This window comes from Micromys minutus, assembly GCF_963924665.1.
Source record: "Micromys minutus genome assembly, chromosome: 2".
NCBI lineage: Eukaryota > Metazoa > Chordata > Mammalia > Rodentia > Muridae > Micromys > Micromys minutus.
Genome location: NC_137971.1, coordinates 90,985,979 through 91,010,141, shown reverse-complemented (window position 1 = coordinate 91,010,141; position 24,163 = coordinate 90,985,979). Strand labels below are relative to the sequence as shown.

The 24,163-nt window shown below is 38.2% G+C and overlaps 1 protein-coding gene across 1 annotated transcript; it reads left to right on the top strand.

Annotated features, from left to right (window-relative positions):
• Positions 1-3,618: 3,618 nt before the first annotated feature.
• On the top strand, positions 3,619-22,611 carry LOC308417730 (tripartite motif-containing protein 30A-like; the record flags this gene model as incomplete). Its single annotated transcript, XM_080913046.1, has 8 exons — positions 3,619-3,670; positions 14,999-15,471; positions 16,928-17,023; positions 17,633-17,863; positions 19,918-19,940; positions 21,374-21,474; positions 21,742-21,768; positions 22,016-22,611. The coding sequence occupies exons 2-8, from the start codon at positions 15,055-15,057 to the stop codon at positions 22,609-22,611; spliced, it is 1,491 nt and encodes a 496-aa protein (XP_080769172.1). The 5' UTR covers positions 3,619-3,670; positions 14,999-15,054.
• Positions 22,612-24,163: the final 1,552 nt, after the last annotated feature.

Sequence of the window (24,163 nt, the reverse complement as noted above, 5' to 3'; positions counted from 1 at the left end):
CTAAAAAAGAAATCAGGAGTCACAGATGCAAGCATTTCCAACAGACTACAAGAGATGGAAGAGAGAATCTCGGGGCCCGAAGACAACATTGAAAACAGACAAAACAGTCAGGAAGATGCAAAAACCAAAAAGCTCCTAAACCAAAATGTGCAGGAGATCCAGGAAACAATGAGAAGACCAAACCTAAAGATAATAGGAATAGAAGAGAGAGAAAAATATCAACTAAGAGGTACAGTAAATATCTACAACAAAATTGTAGAAGAAAACTTCCCTACCCTTAAGAATGAGACGACCACGAGCATAAAAGAAGCCTTCAGAACTCCAAATAGGTTGGACCAGAAAAGAAATTCTCCTGACACATAATAATCCAAACACCAAGTGCCCAAGCAAAGAAAGAATACTAAAAGCAGTAAGGGAAAAAGGTCATGTAACATATAAAGGCAGACCAATCAGAATCACACCCGATTTCTCAACAGAGACTATGAAAGCTAGAAGAGCCTGGACAGATATCATGCACACCCTAAGAGAGCACAAGAGCCAGCCCAACTGCTATACCCACCAAAACTATCAATCACCATAGATGGAGAGACTAAGATATTCCAAGACAAAACTAAATTTACACAATATCTGACCACAAACGCAGCACTGCAACGAATTATAGGTGGAAAACCCAATACACACTATCAAACCTTTGAAAGGAAAAAAAAAGCCAAGCACTGACAAAAATGTATTTATATACTATTATGCAAAATGCTTAAAATTTGTTTTTTTATCTTTGTTTTTTAAAATAAAGTTGCTCAAAAAAACAGTAAAGGTTTGCAAAAAATAGCATAGGTTTTGCTTGGTTTTTGCACTAAAAACATAATATTTAGAGAAATTACTTAGTGGTTCGCTAATATTTTGTTTATATACAGAGTCACTAATTTGGGAAAGTCTATTAAAGGATGTCAAAGTAATCATGATTTTTTGGGGGGTGTACTGTTTTGGAGTGTCAATTTTAAAACACATATGTATACAATTGTAAGTGATATATTAAACATTCTCCTTTTTCAAATGTACAATTCATAATTTTAGTGTATTTACAATATTCATCTGTCATCTCTTATTCTAGTTCTAGAAAATATTCATCACCATCCTAAGATAAACCCTCAACCCATTACCAGTAATAAAATAAAATTTATTCATTTTTTTAGCAAAAAAAAAATAAAAAAATAGTAAGTGTGTATTGCACACAGAATCACACAAACAAACTGCAGCATTGCTTCCTTACAGTGTGGGGTTGATATAATCAATGGGTCACATTCAATTGTCTCTTTCATCTGTCTCTCTGAGGTCTGAAGCTAATGGCAGACATAAGGGCCAGTGTGTAATCTTTGCAGAGTTCAGAGTGGAATTCTGTCTACAGAAAATTTCATGCATCGTTTTTGTATTTTACATTTTTGCTTCCGTTATTCGCATTAGGAAGAAACAGAGAAGGCCCTGAATAAAATGTGCGAGGGACAAAGACATGGTGGCTCCTGCCACTCATATGTGAACACTGGAGTTTGAGGAAAAATATGCCCAGGAGTTGGAAACCATCGAGAATACTTGGTTTCAGCCAATGATTGAATATAGAGTAAGTCTCTGACAAGAAAACAGATTTAAACGGATTTTACATAATATTGGCACTTCAGAAAATGAGAATACCATAACATTGTCAGCAATTGTGTCCACAGCAAGAACAACAGATGCTCATGAGGTCATTAAGATGTGGAGATTATACTAGGGGTAAAGCTAGTGTTGGAGTACTAGCCCAGCAACCACAGAGCCCAGGTTTCAATCCCTGAAGACAAAGACCAAACTAAAAATCAACAGCAAAAGCTCACTACCCCAGCTCTGGGGAGGCTTCGGGAGCTAGATCTCTGTTTGGGTCAGGCTTGGGTACACTTTGAGAGGCTGTCTCAAAGAAAGAAGAAGATAAAGAAGCATAAGCAAAAAATAAGTGACATAAATTCAATCTACTACGTCGTATCTGTTGACACTCATCTTGCCATATTTCAGTAGATCTGAGAATATATGGAAATAATGAGAGACACACAGGAGTGCTGATGAGACAGGGGATGAGACAGGGGATGGTGACTGCACAGGCTTCTCCATTGTTCCCACACACAACCAGCTTTCTTTATTACATTATTTCTTTCTCCCTTCCTTTTCTCTTTGGAAGTTTCTCATGCTGTCCTGATGTCTTTCTCCACAGCTGAGGATAGCTTTGAGATTCCGATCCTCATGCAGCCAGCAGGAAAATAGTGAAAGCCAGTGCTGGTTTAATAAAATGGCCGAAATGGAAGCATCTTTGAATACTTGGTAGCCAGTTAGGACACTGTTCAGGAAATATTAGGTGTGTGAAGTTACTGAAGAATATATAGCATGGGTGCCAGCTTTAAGGTTTAAATAGATTCTGATCACTACCAACATTCTCTCTCTGCCTCAGGTTTGTGTCAAGTTTGGCTTTCAATTTGTGACTTCTCACTTCTTGCTCCAGCAACATTCTGCCATGTTCCCACTGTGGTGGTCATGAACTCTAACCCACAGGAACTGTGTGCTACAAAGCAAACACATCCCTTAGGATTTGTCCCATTCCTGATGTTTATCACAATACAAGAATAACTAAGATATTCTTCACACATGTATTAACACACCTGCTTTTGTTCAGTGGTTGAACCCAAATGTTCAAAACATATGGTGACTGAAACCTATTCCCAAGTCTAAAGATTTCATCTTCTAATTCAAGGAATGTAAACTGGATCACCATGGGTCCATAATACAAATGCTAAATCAAATGGGCTCTTCTGAGACATTCTCTTGAGTGACTCTTAAAAAGGTGGATGTGAATGGATGGATCACATCAGCACTGTGAAAGGACTAGGCATGTTCAGCCACAGAATCCATAGCTGGAGGGGAGCATGGGGCAGCTGGAGAGCCCTCTGCAGCTCACTACTGTCTGCTGTGAGTGTAGTGAGGTGATTCTGCCTGGCTGTGCACATGACTCCTCCCCATCCTGTCCCTGTGGGTAGGAAATCCTGCTTCTGTGGCATCTGCCCTGAACTGCAACTCCCTTCCTTTTTTTCCTCTATAAAATTCCAGCTCTAACCTCAGAGGAAACTACAGCTTTCTGTCCCTAGCTTTGCTTTTCCTTCCCTTTGGGTGACATCAGCCTCCAAGATAAAGCCAAGCCACAAGCTCAGGTGCAGGAGAAACCACAGGAACGGCGTTCTTACTATCACAGGCAGATTTGTAGATCACTCTCTGGGTGATTGTATCATAAGTCTGAACAGGTGCCACAAGTTCCTGTAGCTCTGATAAATGTCCCAAGCTTTTAGAAGGCAAAGCTGACACAAAGCAACTGACTCTCTCTGGTGGTAAAACTCCAGTTGGTGATGTAGTACCACCTCATTGGTTGGCAGTTCTTTAGTTTCTTTTTCCCAGTTCCAGCCCTCAAAATCTTAAGTTTCATTTTTCTACTGGTTCAGTAGAAGGGCGCAGAGTAGATAGCTGTATTTTTTGGGACTTTGACTCTGATCTGTGTTTGCTCCTATCCACAGATTCTGTGTCACTTGGTTGGTACCTGAAGGTGTGAAACAATTTGCAGACTGCAGAGTTTGGATGATTTTAGAAGAAAACTCAGGCTCTGGTGAGTTTAAGTTGAGCTGAGTAGGGGGAAGGGGTTGGTGGGGAATTATTGGCTTCTTGCTGAATATTCTGAGGCTCAGGATTCAAAGCATGGGTGACTTTGAGGAAAAGAATTTTCAAGTCCTAAATATTCCAGTTAATTTTCAAAAGAACTTGGGTCATTTTTCTACTCTTTAATAGTGAATTGCAGCATGAATCTATGACTCCATGACAGGCACTGCTCTACCATCAAAGAAGTAGTACAGCCAGAATGGTGTATAAAAAATAGTTTAAGATTTCTCTGAGAAAGAGTGGAATTACCCGTGAATCTTAGGCATCATTCCCTCCGCTCTGACTCTGATTTGAAGGATTAATGTCTCTGCAATCTCGTATTAACTTACTTGTATGATGAACCAGCTTGAAGTATGTCGAGAATTCCTAATGTCACTTAAAAGTCATTAACTTTTGCCTGCCCTTTCCCTTGGGGCATATGTTCTATACCTAAAACAAGATCAGCCCTGGCTATTAAGGCCAACTATTAAAAAAGAAAAGAAAAAAAAATCCAGAGACCAAGAACCAAATAAGACCAAGTCTAAAGAAGAAAAAGTAGCCAGGAGTTGTAGCTGATTTAGGAGCAATTAATAGGCTGGAGCAGCACTTGTAAGTGTGTACCAGATATTAATTCTATTCCAAGGAAAGAGAAAATGAATAGGGTGGAAGAGAGAGAGAGAGAGAGAGAGAGAGAGAGAGAGAGAGAGAGAGAGAGAGAGAAACAGAGACAGACAGACAGACAGAGAGAGGCAGAGAGAGAGAGAGAAAGACCACTGGAGGAGCACTCTTTTGAAATAACAGATTTTCTATTTCTGTGTAAGCCAGGTTGACCTCATGGATATGTCCAGTGCCAGCCTCCCCAGCTGCTAAAGTAAGAAATGATCATTACTAACCCTGTAGAAACAACATGAGCTCCTAATTGATTTTAGTGACATAAAAGGCTAAATGTTATCTCAGATAGAAACATCTAGAGATCTTGAGAACCATGACAGGAAAGAATGTACTTCACGTAGAGAAGCCAGGCTTCACACAAAATAATGTGGACACCAGAAGACACAGGTCAGGCCTTCCTGTGTCCACATTGGCTTAAGGACTGTCAAGAGTCCATTTGTCCTAGTTCACTTTGCTCTTTCTCACTTTCCGTGGGTTACAGAAACATATTTCCTGAACAGAAAAATTAACTGTATTTACAACCACATGTTTTGAGATATTAAAATGAACATTTTAGGATTTTCTAATTATAAATGTTCCAAAATTTAGGGAGTACACATTAAACTACTTCAGATAATGTTAGTCAGTAAAGGAAGCCTGGGAAAATTTATTTACCAGATATATAAGGCAAAGGAACATTTTGTGTGTGTGTATATATATATATAAAGACTTTGAAGTATCGTCATTCTTAAAGTTTTACTTGTTACAGAGTTCAAATACACCGGGCAAACACAACAGACTAAAATTGTAAAAAAGTGAATTCACTTAATATTGCCAGTAGCCCAGTAGTCTTAGAGCCAAATAAAAGCTTGTCACAAAGAAGAGACTAGAGGAAGTGGGTTTAAAGGTGGACATCACAGTCACCTCATTCTTGTGGAGTGTGTAGCTGAGAAACTTCTTGTACTCTACTCAACTGTGAGAACCTGTTTCACTTCCTGTTATTCAACAATACATGGTTTACAAAGGCAGCTTAGCAGCTTTATACTGGAGAGGAGAGCAAGTAGTCAGAATTGTGAGGAACTTATCTTGTAGAAATTTCAAATACTTGCCTAGCACAAATTGGAACTTCCTTAGCCATGATAAACTCCTATAACAACTGATAAGTGCTGTGTCTAGACTCTTCTTTAATTTGAACAAAACTAGTCATTGTTCCTTAGTGTCATTTATTTTAACAGAATAATACTGTTGGAATTGAGGGACAATTGAGGGATTATCTGAAAACCCAATGCAAAAAGACTTCCTAAAGTGTATGGAGGTGGTGCTGATCAGGCCTATTTCTAATTGGAGAATCTCAACTGGGAATCTCTTGTAACCAAGGAAGACTTCCAATAGTGAGACTGCATTACACTCAGCTGACTTATTGACCAACAGGATTCTCTGGATTCATTGAACAACCCAGGTTATTGCTAAGACAATGTGTTGCTCTGTGAAAGGATAGTGCTGCCCCAGTACAGAGGAAGAACCCACATGATTCATTGAACATGGAGATTCTAGATGATGACTACATGGAGCCTTTACCCTAAATTCTCATCTCTATTGTGAAGGAAGATACTCTACAGGCTGCCACAAAAAAAAAAAAAAAAAAAAAAAAAAAAAAAAAAAAAACAAAAAAACAAACAAACAAAAAAAACAAAAAAAGAAAAAACAAAACAACAACAACAACAACAACAAAAAAAAAAAACCCCCAGAAACACCAACCTAGCCTCAAAATCTTTATCTCCAATCTCTTCTGCCTGCAAAAGATGCTAGGGAATTGGTGGAACAGAACATGTGAAAGTTGCTGTCCAGAGTCTCATTTGACTAAGGGTCCAGTTGATGAAAGTGAATCCATACATCGCAATCAAAAACTAAAGAGGTTCAGATACTTAGAATAAAACCAACCATTACTTGACGAAAACACCCACTTCCCTACACACACACACACACACACACACACACACACACACACACACACATACACAAATAACAACAACAAAATATAAAATATATTTTGCATGTGTGCATACACATTTGAAAGGAGAAGGCTATCCATGGTGTTCAGAGGTGCTGTATCATCTGAAGTTGCAGTTACTGGCATTTAGAAGCTGTTTCACGTGAGAGCAAGGAATTAAACTCATATCTTCTGCGATAGCCAATACTCTGAACCACTGCATCTTTAAGATGCAGGTAGTATGTATGTGGGCATTTAACTGATTCATTTATTCATTTATGTGTGTCAGTGTCTTACTGAATATGTTTGTTCACCACTTGAATGGTCTGAGTCCAGGAATGCCTGAAGAGTGTCAGGTACCCTGGGATTGCAGTTACAGACAGTTATGAATTACATTGCAGGAACTAGGAACAGAATCAAGGTTCTCTGGGAAAACAGCCAGGGCCCTAAACTTATGAACCCTGTCATGTTCCTCATACATACATTGAACTACATTCAAATCTTTCAGTGCCGTTATTCTTATATGTAATTGAACATTTTTCCATTTCATTCAATACATTTAACGTGCAGAGGGGCAGATATTTCATCTTGTTTGCATTCATAGCTCTGGGCCATATGCATGTAATGCTGCCAGAGGCCAGAAGAGGGTATCAGATCTACTGTCAGGAATTTAGAGGGCCTGTGAGAGATATGTAAGGCTGGGATCAAACAGAACCATGGTTCTCTGCCAGGGAAGGCAGTGCTCTTGACCACTCAGGCATCCCTCCATCCCATTCCCTGTGTTTCAAATTCAACATCGTTTTATCACAAAATCATTATATCTTTGAATTTGTCAAGCTCTCCCCTCTACCTCTCAACAAACTTGATTTAGAGGACTGCACTATCAAATCCAGCTGCTGCCATTTCTTCTCTTTCTCTACCTCTTCTTCCTCATCATCTTCCACGTTCTTTTTTTAATAATTTTTCAGACTTTTTACTGCAAATGTGCTTAATGTGTTACACAGAGTTACAAATATATTAACCATCATTATAATATTGTTTATTTATTTGTAATTATTCTCTTTTATCCGGCTTATTACCCTCCTCCTCTTCACCCCCTTCCATAATGCTTTCCCCATAGAGTTAACCCTTGTTGTCTGAGTATGTGGGGCCCTTTCAGGTTATACCCCAAACCTGGCATATCAATTCTCTGTGGGGCTAAGAGCATCCTCTCCCACTGTGGCCAGACAATGCAGCCAAGCTTGAAGAATGTATTGCACAAACAGGCAACAGTTTTTGGACAATATGTCCCAGGTGTTCAGGACCCACACTGAAAACCAAGCTGCACATGTCACATATGTATGGAGATGCCTAGATCCAGCCCATGTAAACTGTTTGGCTAATGTTTCAGTCTCTGAAAGCCCCAAGGGTGCAGTTTAGTTAATTATATTAGTGTCCCTGTGCAGTTCCTGTCCCCACTGAGGCCCACAAACATTCTTCCTATTCTTCCATGAGTGTCCCCAAACTCCATACACTGTTTGGCTGTGGGTGTCTTCCTCTGTCTGAGTCAGCTGTGGGTGGGGCCTCTCAAAAGAGAGCCACACTACACCACTGACTGCAAGCATGACAGAGTATCATTAACAGTGTCAGGGACTGTTTCTGGCCAGAGGGATGAGTCTCTAGCTGGGCCAGTTATTGGGTGGGCATTCTCTCAATCTCCACTCCACCCTCCCTTCCCTGAATTTCTCGTGGCAAGCTATTTAAACACGTTTGGGTCCCTACAGGTAGAGCACACAATGTACCCAGCCAAGAGTTCTCTAGATACTCTAGTGAAAGACACACTCATGCACGATCACACCCACAGGTCTGCTGGCCTCATTCTGATGTTTCTTGACTAGATCAAAGGCTGGGCAGCTCTAATCCTACACCACCTACCACAGGCTCCCCACCAGTATCCTTGGCTTTACTTGCTAAGCTAAAATTAAATCTTTGTTACCCCAGTTCTAATTGGAGGAGTAGCCCAAATATTGACAGGGCTGGTTAGTTTTCTTAAATGAAGCTCTTGTCACTACCCTCTTTCTCTCCAGTTCCCATCCCTCACAAATCTGAGTCTTTACTCCTTCTCCTGCTGCTCAGCCATTAGCTACTAGAACCTTCATTTCCCAGTCAAAACTAGTTGGGGCATAAACCTGTGCCATATTAAAAGCAAAGGTGGAAAGTCCTATTTTAACTGGAAATTCATTAAATCAAGTGTCCAAAATGCATTTTTTTTTGTAGACAGGATAAATTCGGGGTCAAAATTTGGTCATTGGCTTGATGTTATTATCGCTCTATTGGGGCTCCTGTCTGGCTACAGCAGAGGGACGCTTCAGGTACCATTTTCCCAGTACTGTGAGTTACAGCTAAGGTCACTCCCATTGATTTGGGGGGGGGGGCAGCTCCCTTCGCCTAAGCATCTGCCTTATCTTGAAAATGCCTCCGACCTTCTACCCTGTCAGTTTCAATTTTCCTTCATTCTCATAGTGATCAGGCATCTCTCCTGTTCCTCAAAAACCTTATCATAAACCCCTATATTTTTATCCCCATCTGATCTCTTACCCAGTTCCTTTCTTCCATCGACTCATTGTGAGAATGTTATTGCATCTTTTAAGTGAGATTCAAGGATCCTCCCTTATGCCTTCCGTTATTTTTAACTTCATGGGGTCAATGGAGTGGAATGTGGGTATCCTGTATTTTATAGATAGTATCACTAACAGGGAGCACATACCATGCATGTCTATTTGGGCCTGGGTTAACATGTTCTGGATGATACATAAGGTTCCATCTATTTGTCTGCAAGATTCATGATATCTTTGTTTGTCGTAGCTGAATACCTTTCCACTGTGTAGATGTACCACGTTTTCTTCTTCTTTTTTTTTTCTTACAGCTTTATTTTTAAAAACAGAGATACATTTCTAAAGGCATTTTGGCATAAAGCTATATGAATATATTTTTGTCAGTACTTTACTTTTTAAGAGGTTTGATGGTATGCATTAAAATTTTACTAGTTATGATAAGCAGAAGGTACATGTAAAACAAAGTGTAACATGGAAATAGTCAAAGTGTTTTTGGTGTATAAAGGTGAACCATAATGATTTTTAAATACCAAAAATTCCGATAAGGCTATCTTCATAGATCTTGAGCTATTAATGATTTAAGGTCAATTAGTACTCCACTCTGAGAAGGTACTATAAACCTTTTTTTAAATGAAGGGCTGAGGCTTTCACTTTTTGGCCTTTCTTTTTTTGAGCTTCATATGATCTGTGAGTTGTTTTTTGAGAATGCAGATCTTTCTGGGTCTAGTATCCAATTATCAGTGATGGCATTTTATGTCTGTTCTTTTGTGACTGGGTTACCTCACTCAGGATGATAATCTCTAGATACATCCATTTTCCTAGAAATTTCATACAACCATTTTTCCTAATATCTGAGTAGTAATCCATTGTGTAAATATACCAAAGTTTTTGTATCCATTTATTTACTGAAGGACATCAGGGTTCTTTCCAGCTTCTGGCTATGATAAATAAGACTGCTATGAACATGATAGAGCATGTATCTTTATTGTATGTTGGAGAAGGTTTGGAGTATATCCCCAGAAGTAGAATTACTGGGTCTTCAGGTAGTGTGCCACATTTTATTTATCTGTTCTTCAGTTAAGGCACATCTAGGTGGTTTTCCCTTTCTGGCTATTACATATAAAGCTGCTATGAACATAATTTAGCAAGTGTCTCTGTGGGTGGTGGAGCATCTTCTGGGTATATGCCCAGGAGCTGGGTAGCTGGGTCTTCAGGTAGAATTTTTCCCAGTACATGAGAAAGTTCGAAATTGATTTCCAAAGTGGTTATACAAGTTTGTACTTCAACCAACAATAAATGAGTATGCCCCTTGCTCCACACTCTCACCAGAATATTCTATCTGTTGAATTGTTGATCGTAGCCATTCAGATGGGTGTAAGATCGAACCTCATAGTTTTTTTGATTTGCCTTTCCCTGATGACTAAGGACTTTGAACTCTTCTTAAAGGACTTCTCAGGCAATTAGAGATCCTCTGTGGATTAACTCCCTGTTTAACTCTGTACCACATTTTTTGGTGGCTTCTTGGGATTGTTAGTGTTCTACTTCTTCAGTGCATTATGAATTTGAGATTGGAGCACTCTGTCCATTGTATGGGTTGGAGAGAAAGCCCATTTCCAATTTTTAGGCCACTGTTATGTACTATTGATAGTGTCCTATACCAAACAGAAAGTTTGAAGTTTCATGAGATCCCATTTATGTATTGTTAATCTTGGAGACAGAACCATTGTTGTTTTGTTCAGGAAAATGTCTTCTGTACAATTTGTATAATCTGTACCTTGAGTTCAAGGATATTCTCTGTATTATCTTCCATGAAATACAGTATATTGGGTTTAATTTCGAGGTCCTTGATCCACTTGGACTTGAGTTGAGTTTTGTGCAGGGTGATAAATATGGTTCTATTTGCATTCTTGTAAGGGTAGACCTCCACATAGGCCAGCACTATTTGTTGAAGGTGTTTTTTTTCTGATTGTGTGGGTGATGCTTTTTTATCAAAAATCAAGTGTCCATAGGTGTCTGAATATGTTTCCAGTTCTTCTATTTGATTCTGTTGATTAACATGTCTGTTTTTGTACAAGTACCTTGCAGTATAAATCAATACTGCACTGTAGTACATCTTGATGTCATGAATGGAATTCCCAGGAAGTGCTTTTATTGTTCAGGATTTCTTTGTTTTTCCCCTGTCCTGGGGGGGGGGTGTTTGTTTGCTTGTTTTTGTTTTTTGTTTTCTTTATTGTTTTGTTTTCTTTTGTTTTTCTATCTGAAGTTGAGTTTTGCTCTTTAAAGTTCTATAAAACTTCTGTTGGAATTTTGGTAGGAATTTCATTGAATCTATAAATTGTTTTTGGTAAGAAGCCCATTTCCATTATGTTAATCTTGCCTATTCATGAGCATGAGAGAGTTTTCCATTTTCTGGTATTTTCAAATTTTTTTCACTGGTGACTTGATATCCTTTTTATACACATCTTTTACTGGCTTGGTTTGAAATAAACCAAGATAGTTTATGTTATTCCTGTCTATTTAAATGGTGTTAATTCCATGATCTCTTACTCACAGGCTCAACTTCTTAATTTCCTTATCATGTTAGCACACTACTTGTGACTTTTCTATATGAAATATTACATATCCTTTGCTGAGCTCAGTGGATTTCTTTCTTATGTAAAGAGACTCTTACTTGCCTTTTATTTTACTTTACTTCTTCAACTAGCATTTATTCTAAGAACTTGCCCTGCTGTGATGAATACAGTTAACATAAATTAGAATGCTTGATTTATATATGATTTTAAAGAAAAGGAATGCATTGCCCTAGATTTGCTTTGAAGTTATCAGTAAGCATATCATGTATGACAATACAGTAGGGTAATTTATGTCAGTTTATAAACAGTTTTGGAAATTTTTCCTGAAATTATTTATTTCAAATTTTTCTCAATCAAACAATGATAAAAGTTTTTTGGGGGCTTGGGGATATGGTCAGTGAAACAAAATATCTCTGTAGTGGAAGGTATCCTGAAGCTCACTCTGTAGACCAGGCAGGCCTTGGACTCATATATCTGCCTACCTTAAAGCAAAGCACCACAACCTGGCCAACAGTACTTCCTTATCTTCAGTTTGTCAGTGTTGTGGCTTGTCTATTAGTTTTTTTTATTCTAAACTAATGTTACATGTTACTAGGAAAAAAATCATTGTATTTTTTTCTTTTGACAAAGTACAAAGTCTATATTTTTTTAATCAACTTAATAGAAGCATCTCTGCAGGAGCTAACATGATTGGAAAAACTAGGCACAGTCATAAAGCAAAGCACAAACAAATCATTCTAAGATACAAATGGTCACTCAGAAAACACGTACTGTGGCTGGAAATCTGATGGACTCAATCTCCCTACTAAACAAAAATACAGAGAGATGTAACATTGTTTTTGAAGTATTGTCCCTGAAGTTTATAATCACAGTTAGGTTCCAATTCTTCTTTCACAAAAAACTTATAGACGCAGTTCACTTCCATTTGTTAAACTATAAACTCACCAATAACTGGACAGTTGATCCTACAACTGTTCAATTCTTTGTTAGCGTACATGTCATTAGAGTTGGCATTAGACTACTAATGCAAAGATGAATGCCTACAGTTAACTCAATCTAAGCAAATGAGAATAAAGAGTCCTGATCAAAAGAACTATGTACACCTTTCAGATGAAACTATAAAGGTCAAAATACATATACCTAATAATACTGGAACTGTATAGTATCAGTATCTGAAAGATTAGTGAGTAATTCACAGTCACAGAAATTATTGTAATATTACTATGTGCTTTTCCTTTTACAGACTAACGTGGCATACATACAGTTCTACCTTACATAAGACTAAGTAGAAAATTAAACATTACTTCATTCACTCAATGTACAGCACTAACTGTGCCACAGGTAACCTGGTCCAAAATAGTCAGTTCTATAGACAGGACACGGAATTAAATGCATGGACATTTTAACAGTTTTAATGAAGACATATACTTGCAGAAGTCTGTTAATTAAACAAATAATAAGAATAATTCATTTGGAAATAATCTTGATCTCAGTACATGGTGGCATACATACCTGGGTCACCAATTAAATGTTTATGGCAAATTTCTATACCAAGATGTATTATTTGTTTTCTTACAACTTTATTTAAAAAAGAGAGGTGCATGTACAGATTTTTAAAAGCATTTTGGCATAACAAGATATGAATATATTTTTGACAGTACTTAATTCTTTTAGAGGTTTGCTAGTATGCATTGAAATCTTACTAGTTACCATAAGTATAAAGTACATGTATAATATAAAGTAATATGGAAACAGTCAGAGTTTTCTTGGAGTGTATAGATTAAACATAATGATATTTGAATACCAAAAATTGCCGCAAGGCTATATCCTTAGCTCTTGGAGTATTAATGATTTAAGGTCCAGGTGTACCACACTATAAGAGGGTGTTATACACTTATATTTTTTCTAAGAAAGAATGAGGCTATCCCTTTTTGGCCTTTGTTTTTCTTGAGTTTCATGTGGCCTGTGAGTTGTTTCTGGGGTGTTCATAGCTTTCTGGGGTTAGTGTCCAATTATCAGTGACTGCATATTATGTCTGTTCTTCAGTGACTGGGTTACCTCACTCAGGATGATATTCTCTAGTTGCATCCATTTTCTTAAGAACTTCATAAAGTCATTTTTTCTAATAGCTGTGTTGTACTCCATTGTGTAAATATACCACGATTTTTGTATCCATTCATCTACTGAAGGACATCTGGCTTCTTTCCAGCTTCTGGCTTTTATAAATAGGGCTGCTATGAACATTGTGGTGCATGTGTCTTTGTTGTATGTTGGAGCATCCCTGGGGTGTATGCCCAGAAGTAAAATAACTGGGCCTTCAGGTAGTACTATGTCCAATTTTCTGAGGAAAGGCCAGACTGACTTCCAGAGTGGTTGTATCAGTTTACAACCACATCATCAGTGGAGGAGTGTTCCTCTTTCTCCACATCCTCACCAGCAACTGCTTTCATCTGAGGTTTCATCTTAGCCATTCGGACTGGTGTGAGGTATAATCTCAGGGTTGTTTTGATTTGCATTTTCCTGATGACTAGAGACATCGAGCACTTCCTTAGATGCTTCTCAGCCATTCGATATTTCTCAATTGAGAATTTTTTGTTTAGTTCTGTACCCCATTTTTAATAGAATTGTTTGATTCTCTGGCATCGAAATTCTGGAGTTTTTTGTATATATCGGATATTATACCAATATCAGATGTGGGATTGACTGCCATTTTGTTTTCCAAGATGTATTCTTAACATTTACAAACACAAGATTTTTTAAACCCCCAAAATTGGGGGCATAACTTCACATTTCTTTTGTTCTGGCTACCAATTGTGTCCTACTATTCACCTTTCTTTCTTTCTTTCTTTCTTTCTTTTTGTTTCCCTCTATGGGTTAGAGCAGGCACACGGGATGATTTTCATAACCTTTTAGTGGAGTAAAGAAAATTAACCCTCTTAAGGTTATTTCTATACATTTGGCATGTAACCATATGAACAAACATGTAAGCAGTCTTTTATTAGAAGTCAATCAGAGAAACCATTGCATATGTGCATGAAGAAAGTGAAGTGTTTATACTCTATGTTAGCATCAGCTCTTTCTGGTGAGAAATTGAAAATAGGGTCAGAATAAGTCCCACTACCTCATTCAGACAATAGAAGCGGGGTGAGAGGTATGAAAGACTTGGTGCATTTCACACTGAACATGATGCCTGGTTTGATACGAAAGAATAGAAGGGAGGTTAAACAAGGCTGTTGACAGGGAACTCTCTCTACTCTTCAGTAAAATATGCCTTGATACTTTATCTGTCATATATGAAATTTGTCATTGATATAACCTAAATGTACAGCACTTGAAGTGTGACAAAGTACTATTTGGTATGTCATCACCTTCTTCCATATTTCTTCTAGTGGCTTTTAACTTGTCACAGTGGTCCTTTATTGGCCTCTGTAGAGGGTTCATTCTGATCATACATTTCTTACTTAGCAATTTTCCCCATCCCTATAACACAGGTATCTGTACACAAGTGTGAGGAGTCAGGACAGACAGGCACAGGATCACAGCAACTATGGCCTCATCAGTCCTGGAGATGATAAAGGAAGAGGTGACCTGTCCTATATGTTTGGAGCTCATGAAAGAGCCTGTGAGTGCTGATTGCAACCACAGCTTCTGCCAAGCCTGCATCACACTGAACTATGAGTCCAACAGAAACACAGAAGGAGAGGGAAACTGCCCTGTGTGCCGAATTCATTACCAATTTGGGAACCTGAGACCTAATAGACATGTGGCCAATATAGTAGAGAGGATGAAGGGATTCAAGTCCATCCCAGAGGAAGAGAAGGTGATTATCTGTGCACAACATGGAGAGAAACTCCAGCTCTTCTGTAAGAAGGACATGATGGCCATCTGCTGGCTTTGTGAGAGATCTCAACAGCACCGTGGTCACCAAACAGCTCTCATTGAAGAGGTCGACCATGAATACAAGGTAAGGAGAAGGAAGATACAGGAAACAGTGCAGAAAACAGTAACATATGGAAAACCTCCACTTTAATGACAGGGTTACCTGAGCAATATAGACTTGGAACTTGATGTGGCATACTACACTTTTATACAATGTGATTCCTAAAAAGACATGGTGATTTATTCCACTTAAACCTGAGAGAATCTACCTAGACTACAATTACTAATACAAAACAACTCCATATTTTTGAACTGCTTATTTAAATTGAATTAATGTAAAAAATCTAAACTAGAAGATCATCTCCTCTTTTATTCTGGGTTTATACCTTTTCAATGTTAATGTCAGATTCATTCAAGGGACTTAACATGCCATCTAGTGACTTTCAACAGAGGGGTTTAATAAATACTTGACACCCAGCAGTGAAGAGAATGGGCATGTGGCAGCTGACACATCGCTGAGGAGAGGAAGCTTTACATAAGGAGAAACAGCAGCAAGTTCTGTGCTTGATCTTCGTTCTCTGTTGCTACTTAATTAGACCAAATATAAACTCACAGTTACTGCGGATGTATGCACAGGTGCATGAATCCAGAAGGAGGTGCAGGTAGGAAGTAACTTGGAGCTGTGAGGAAAGAAAAAACTTTAATCAGAGTGCATTGTATGGGGCAGGAGAGATGAATCAACCCTTCAGAGCAGGAGCTGTTCTTGCAGAGGTCCTGACTTTAATTCTGAACAAGCACAGGGTGTCTCACAACCATCTCCATAGGACTTGATGCTTTTTCTGTTATGCAGGCTTACATGCAAAGAGATTATTCACATACTTGAATAAATAAAACATGCTTTAAAAGATACCTTGAAACAAAAGTTGTATTAGAAGTTTATTTTCAGTGAAAAAAAGAATCTTAACCACATATAATGCATTTACAAGTGGGAAGAGAAGAAGAAAGAATGTTCATGTGGACAGTGTAGAGCGGAACTTGATCCTAGAACTCTGTCAGCTGATGCTCTTTGATCTCTGACTTTCGTGTCTATACTTGTCTGCACAGTAACTGCATGCAAGCCAGGGCTACAAAACTTGATCCAGGTTTAAAAATGCAGGTCAAATATAACAATGTAGGTTATGTGATATATGTATATAGTTATGATCAAAAAACTAACAAAAGTGTGCTGGTTCTCTAATGGTAGAGGTAAAATAATACACTTCTATTATGTAGAATGACTGAATTAGAGAGATTTCTTTGTCTGTGTGTATGTTGGTGTTGGTGGTACATAGAAAATACAAAAAAAAAAAAAAAAAAAAAAAAAAAACCCCTAATAAACTCTTAAGCTGTGCTTATTTTTTGTACATAAATGTTGACACAAGATTTTAAAAAGAGAATAGTCTTAGGCTTCCTGTCTTTCCAGAAGAGTTCTTGGCTTTTGTTTAGGAAGAGTAATTCGACTAATCACACAATGTGACTCTGCTACAATTCCTTTCTCACAGGAGAAGCTGCAGGAAGCTCTGCAGAATCTGAAGAAAAAGGAGAAAATATGTGATGAATGGCAGGATGCTCTTCAACAGCAGAGAACTGACTTGGAGGCAAGTGGGGCCTTTACTAAAGGAGTCAGCCTGATGCTCTGGAGGGACCTGGGCAACAAGCTCCTGGGATCTTTAACTCCTGGGAATTGATGAGGCCAAGAGGCCTTAATTTCTCCTACCTAGTGCTCCTCCAAAGCTGGAGATGCAGAGTCAGTGTATCACATCTGAGCTGGGCTCTGAGTAGCTGACACCATGGAGGTTGTGGTCAGAATGGCCACTGGGTGCTACTCCTCTGTGGCTTCTTGAACTCCAATTGATAGAAAATGTACTTGCAGATAGGACCCAGTTTTATTCTCAATGTTTAGTTTCTCTTAAAGGTTCATACTTGAAAAGAGGAGTATTATAGGCAGGACAAGTAGCTTAAACAACGATTTATAAACTGAACCACATCTAGTCATTCCATGATTACTCAGGTTGCTTTGGTTAAGGTGTCCTAAGGTTATTTTTTAGGATGTACTGCATAGATAGTGAGAGGAAACTCATGCTTCCCTAAGAATCCCTTCCCTTTCCCAAGCTCAATTCTCTGTGAAGCGCCCCACCCAGAGGAGTTTTTCTCTATCTCCTGGTCCCATGAACAGACGAAATTCTTCTCTTTTCTTACCTTTGAAGAACCAAATACAGAGCAATGTAGAAAATGTTCAGATGGAGTTTAAAGGACTGAGAGAGTTTCTGGACTCCAAGGAGAATGAAGAGCTGCAGGAGCTGAAGAAAGAGAAGGACGATATTATGAAAATCCTGAAAGAGTCTGAAAATGAGCTAGAAGAGCAAAGGGAGTTGCTGAGAGCCCTCATCTCAAATGTGGAACATCAGTTGGAACTCTCAACGATGGAAATGCTTCAGGTAACACTGCAGGAGAACCCAAGTTCTGAGAGTCAGGAGACATGGAAGCCATGGTCCTCCCTCTATTCTGCTGTGATCCTCCTGGTGAGGAGAGTGAGCTCTTCCTGTCGTCCTTTTTGAATCAGGTTCAGGATCTGGGGAATCGTTGCCTGCCTGAATTTCAGGAGGAAATGGTAGTTATGGTATTAATGGGATGGAGTGCCAAAGCTGAAACTTTGTGAGAAAAACACTTGTATCATTTGTAGATTTATTTTGTTGTATAGGAATCAAGCACAAACAACAAGAATGCAGGTCTCTGAAAGGGACAGTTTATTAAGCATTCACCAAGAACTAATCAATCAGATCCATAATCCAGACTCTGGAGCTCCTTGTGACCATGAGTATGAATCCTACAAGGCTCTTAAGCCTTAAATCCACAAATATCTTGAAAAATTATTTCACTAATTAAGATTTGGGGTTTGGGGACAGCCTTAGGCACATGTCTTTGTTGTACATTTATTATGGTCTCCTTTGTTTGTTGGGTGATCAGTTGTGTCAGGAGACTTGCCTTCTTTACCATTCATTTCTTTACTTTCTAACCAGAAGATCAGTTACCTTTGTACATTTTTCTCTCTGACAATCAGAAGTCAATTACCAGGAAGTTATTAGGAACTTAAAACTTAACTTAACCCCCATTGAAATGGAAACTTTATTGGAAATGGCTTTTTGTATTGGTGCAGGAGGCCTTCTTATATTGGGGTTCATTCCAGGAACAGCTTGTAATGACAAATCATAAAACTCCTACACACACAGGAAAGGAGGAAAGGGAAATTCAGTTGGGCAGTTTATTCTGGTCCAAGCTTATTGTGACTAAATAGACAAAGCAGTTCTAACTGACCTCTATTGTGATTGCTTCTCAAAAACACCAAATCACAAAACATAACATAATATATAGTCAACGTGGATAGGAAAATTTCCTTACAATGTTAATAACCACATAAAATGACTGGCTAGACAGGCAGCAGTTTCCTAGGTCTTAACACTTTTGTATTTCTAAGCATGTGTAAAGCACATTTTCTACTGTCAGGTTGGTGACTTCATCAGAATTTGAAAATAGTAGGGATTATTTCTTCTGAAGAATTGAAACTTTGACTCCCATAACCTCGGTTTCCAATGGAAGTAGATCCTGTGATGCTGGTCAAGCCTCTGTCTGCCAGTGGCTGATGTGAAAGCTGGTTTCATTATCTACAGAGGCATGAGGTCTGCAGTGTATATGATCTCTATCACATTTTTAAATCATTTACACCAAAGTTATATTCTGGTTGTGACTACCACTGTGTGAATTTTGTTTTTTCATTGGTTTTTTTAATCTTGTAGACCCTGAAAAATTTAGAAATTTTTCATACTCCTTTGGTTTCTTTCTTTCCATTTTGTTAAATTTAAGTACAACAGAAGATATTTATATATTTATATTAGATTGTGTTTTCCTTCTCCCACTGTGAGATCTGAAAGAAATTCCCCCCCAAATTTTTTTTTGAATCGTATTTTCAACATTTTGATAGTCAAATTGAGAGACACACATATCTCTTTAGCTCAACTTCTTTCTTCTCGGTCAGTTGCAGCAAGAGAATAAAAAATATTGTCAGGGATGAGCAGTTTGAGTTTGGAGAGATCTGCTTAACTGGTTTTCTGTTCAGACATTCTAAGCCTCTGGTTTCATTGGAATCCTCAGTATTAATACATTAATTCACGTTTAAATGATTAAATAACTAGAATTTTGCTTCTCGTCTGGGTGAGTTTCCAATAAGGTGAACAGATACCTAACCTGTAGCATGAGAAAGGTCAAGTGTTTATATGTTTAACTTTATGCACATAAAAACCTACAGAAGCTGTCAAACTGTAGGTCAAATAAAGACTTATGAACTTTTAAACTGTATTTGTATCATACCTGCGGAAACTATCGGTGACTTATTTGATGCTCTTTTGACATTTTCTCTTTGGCCAGTAAAAGTATGAACAGAATTCACAAGAATCTGAAGAACATGCTATTAACTTTGTTTTGTCCTTCTCCCTAGAATGTGAATCACGTCCTGACAAGGTATGTCTGGATGATAGGGAAGGATTGCCCTATAGCACAGTGAGAATAAATTGAAATTCAAAAGAATAAATATCTCTGAGGTTTAGAAAAATTTATGTATAATGCTATTCTGAAAATCTAGTAAGAAGAAAAAGTGGGGAGAAAGCACGGTTTGAGTACTTTGTAACTCTTCTCAATAGTTATTTAGAAGAGATTAGGATCTCTTTTAGGGGACTGGGTTATGTAGAGCTACTTCGAAAAGGCAGTGCTGTAATGAAGCAAATGGACCTCCAGGAGTTTTTGGACTCCTAGTGGATAAAACAATCTGACCATGTTGTGTGCTTGTATCTCGCTCTGGATCTTCTGGTAAAACATGCAGATAGGTGATGAATGTACTGTGTATCTGTAATGCTCACAACGTTGTACAGTGGGAAAAGATCCTGAGTATTCTGTGTATTTCTCCTGGGGATGGAGGAGATCCAGATTTCCTCTGCTGTTGCACTTAGATTATTAGAAAAGATGCTTGACTCTGTGGGCACCATATCTTGGCAGTGAAACAACAGCTCCAGGTGAACCACATGTGTCTCAGGTGTGTGAAAATCTTCTCCCTTATATGTAAAGTATCACATCCCAGCTGTCAGCATTAGGTTCCATCTAAACAAATGAAGCTACTGTCAGCCTAAATGTGGCTTTTCTGTCTCCTCTTCCAAATGTTGTCATTTTTATAAGAGAACTTGAAGGAACAGTTGCTGACTGAGTGTTCTCATTGACAAGAGTGTCTGAAGGCTTTCCTCAGATGGCTTTCCATCACTGTGACTGCTACACTAGATTTGTGAAATGCTAATTTTTCCCTTATTTTCTTCTTTCTTCCTGTCCTTCTTTCATCCATCCTCCTTCCTTCCCATCTTCCTTCCTTTTTTTGTTCCTTCGTTCCTTCCTTTCATTTCTTTCTCTTGTCCATGTTTCTAATGACTGATTTATGGGTTTTTTTTTCTTTTTTTACACTCAGAGCTCCTCTATGCAGATATGGATGTTCTAGAACTCACTGTATAGAAGAGGTTGCTTTTGAAACAAGAGATTTCCTGCTTCTGCCTTCAAAGTATATGTGACAGCATTCACAGACCAGACATAAGTTTTCTGCTACTTCAGTTTGACTTTTTAAAAATTCACTAATTCACATTTAAAAGCATTCTGGGAGAGGAGGGGGGAAGGTGGAAGAAGCACGTGGTGTGAGTGTGACATCAAAGCTCTATGCTTCTGGGAATAGGACGCAGCATCACACCGTAAGTAAGTGGGCAAGGTATGAGTATGTCCCACAGGTTGATAGTCTACCTTCTCTCATTCTTCACAGAATTCTCAGGAGAGGTAAGGACCATCTATGGTTAGGATGACAGGGAGTCAGTGATGATCATAAGTCAAAATTTGAGATGTGGAAGTCAATTTTTTATTCCTAGGAGCCAGACCTTGAAACTGAAACAGCCCCAAAGGGTCCCCCCAAAAAGAAGAAGAGTGTTCCAAGCTCCAAATTTGAAAGGCATGCTGCAAGCTTATCAAGGTGAGGGCAGCTAAAATCTGTGATTCATTCTTAAATCTTGGTGTAGTTGAGCTGCATGTGGAAGAGAGGAAGAATTCTGAATGTTGTTAGAGAGACTGAGAAGAGCAGATAGTGTGTCTCTGTGATGTCATTGTATATGAGAGGAAATCATAATTTATCATGACCCATATCACAATATTCATACCTTCCCATCATACAGAAAAGTGATGGGTTTTAATATGTTAATTCCATAACTATACTTACTTCCGTGTACTTTCTACATTTCAGGGCTCATGGATGTTCAGCAATACTGGGGTAAGGACAAACCACAGCACCATGAATTATTCTCTTTCATTGTTTTCCAGAGATTATTTCTCCATTAAGTCTCAAGTTTCATGATGTTACTGTCACTATGCACAGTAATCTGCTTCTCTTTGACTTTAAACAGGATTCCTCGTGTTTTCTTTCTTGTTTTTTCTTATACTTCTGCTGCTTAAGTTACAATAAGGCTATGCCTTGTATTTAATCTGACTCATAATATATATGTCTCATTTTTCTGCAGTTCATATGACTCTACATGCAAAAAAAATTGCAGTGATTGACATTAAAAATGAAGTACAAATACAACATAAAAATGTCTATTCCGGGAAACTTAAACTTTCTGAGACTTATAAGTGTGGTGTCCTGGGATATCCATCTATTTCTTCAGGGAAGCATTACTGGGAAGTAGACCTATCTAGAAGCTTTGGCTGGCTCCTTGGATTAAATGATGGAAGGTGTGCTCCACCCCAATTTCTTTCAGTGGATGAAATACTTATAAATACGAAACATAATACTAATGTTTGTCAACATGGAATATTTCAGCCTAATAATGGCTACTGGGTTATAGGGAGGTATAATGAGTCTGTATACAAAGCCTTTGATGAGTGCTCTATCACCCAAAATTCCAGTGTCTTGGCCCTCTCTTTGACTTGTTCTCCCAAGCGTGTGGGTGTTTTCCTGGACAAGGAAGCTGGCACTCTCTCATTTTATGACGTTTCTAACTGTGGAGCTCTCATCTATAGGTTCTATTACCCTTACTTTCCTCAAAAAGTATATCCATATTTTAATCCTATGAAATGTTCAGAGCCAATAACAGTATGTGGGCCACCCTTGTAAACCCTTACCTCTCTCTCCTGTGCAGTGCCTCCTTCTCTGTAATATTTCATGTGCCCGAGATCCCCGGCATCATTTCAAAGTTTTCCCTACAGGGGTCCTTTATTATCTAAACCTTCACTTCGAACTACAAACTGCTGAGGATTTATATCCTTGATCCAGTTGCTTCTCTGCTCACAAGATGATTACTCTCATTTGTCGTTATCTATATTATCAGAGAAAACGGTTGTTTCCTCACTAAGTGAAAACAGGATCTTTGCTAACACCATCTCAGTAGGAACACAGTTAAAAAATAACTCATGGTAAACAATGGCTTAGGGAACTTGAGAGAGACCCCACCCAAAAAACAAGGTAGAGGGCCTTTTACCTCAAGTACATTTTGTTCCCTGGATTGCTATGACTGTGATTTTGTGACTCCTAAAATAATAACATATGCATTTAATTTGTAAGAAAAGTTTACTCTTGTTGGGTGTCAGAACATAGCTATAGACCCCATTCTTGTGAAAGGATGTACTGACTGCTACCCTCAAGGTACACAATTCTGAATATGAGCCTGTGCACTGATTTCATGCTTCGCAATGTGTAATCTATTATATAGTGCCAGACAATTGTGTTTATATGGTCTGTTCTGAGACACTTGTAGGAAAGAATTGATCTGTTAATTTTTAGTACGTAGTTACTGGTATTTATTTGCATGTTTTTCTGATTTTGTTATCTAATATCAAATAACCGTTCTTGTGTACATTCCTGTATAAAAGAACACTGAAACTGAAGTAACTTGTCTACAGCATTAGGCTGTAGTTCCTCGCCACCTGCATTCTTGTTTTTTCTCTCTTACAACTTTAGTTTTTAAAAAGTGGTGTACATATACAGATTTTTAAAGGCATTTCTGCATAACAATTTATGAATACATTTGTCAGTACTTGATTCTTTTAGAGGTTTAATACCATGCATTGAAATCCCACTAGTTACCATAAGCATAAAGTACATGTAGAAAAGAACATAACATGGAAACAGATTTCTTGTTGAGTATAGATTAAACATAATGGTCTTTGATTACCAAAGAATGCCACATATAAGGTTATATATTTGGCTCTTGAATAATTAATGATTTAAGGTCCCAGTGTACCACATTCTGATAGTGTGCTATACATTTGTTATTTCCTAATAAAGAACTGAGGCTTTCATGTTTTGGTCTTTGTTGTTTCTGGGGTGTTCAGAGATTTCTGGGGTTAGTATCCAATTATCAGTGACTGCATATTATGTCTGTTCTTTTGTGACTGGGTTACCTCACTCAAGATGATATTCTCTTGATGCATGCATTTTCCTAGGATTTCATAAAGTCATTGTATCTGACAGCTCAGTAGTACTCCATTGTGTAGATATACCACAGTTTTTGTATTCATTCATCTACTGAAGGACATCACTACCTGCATTCTTTAAAGTTGTCAAACCCCATGTCTTAGAAACAGAACTACTTCGGTCCACAAGGGTAGACACAACATCCTTTTTGTGAAACAGAAGATAGAAGCCAGGGCGTTGTATAGGATTCTGA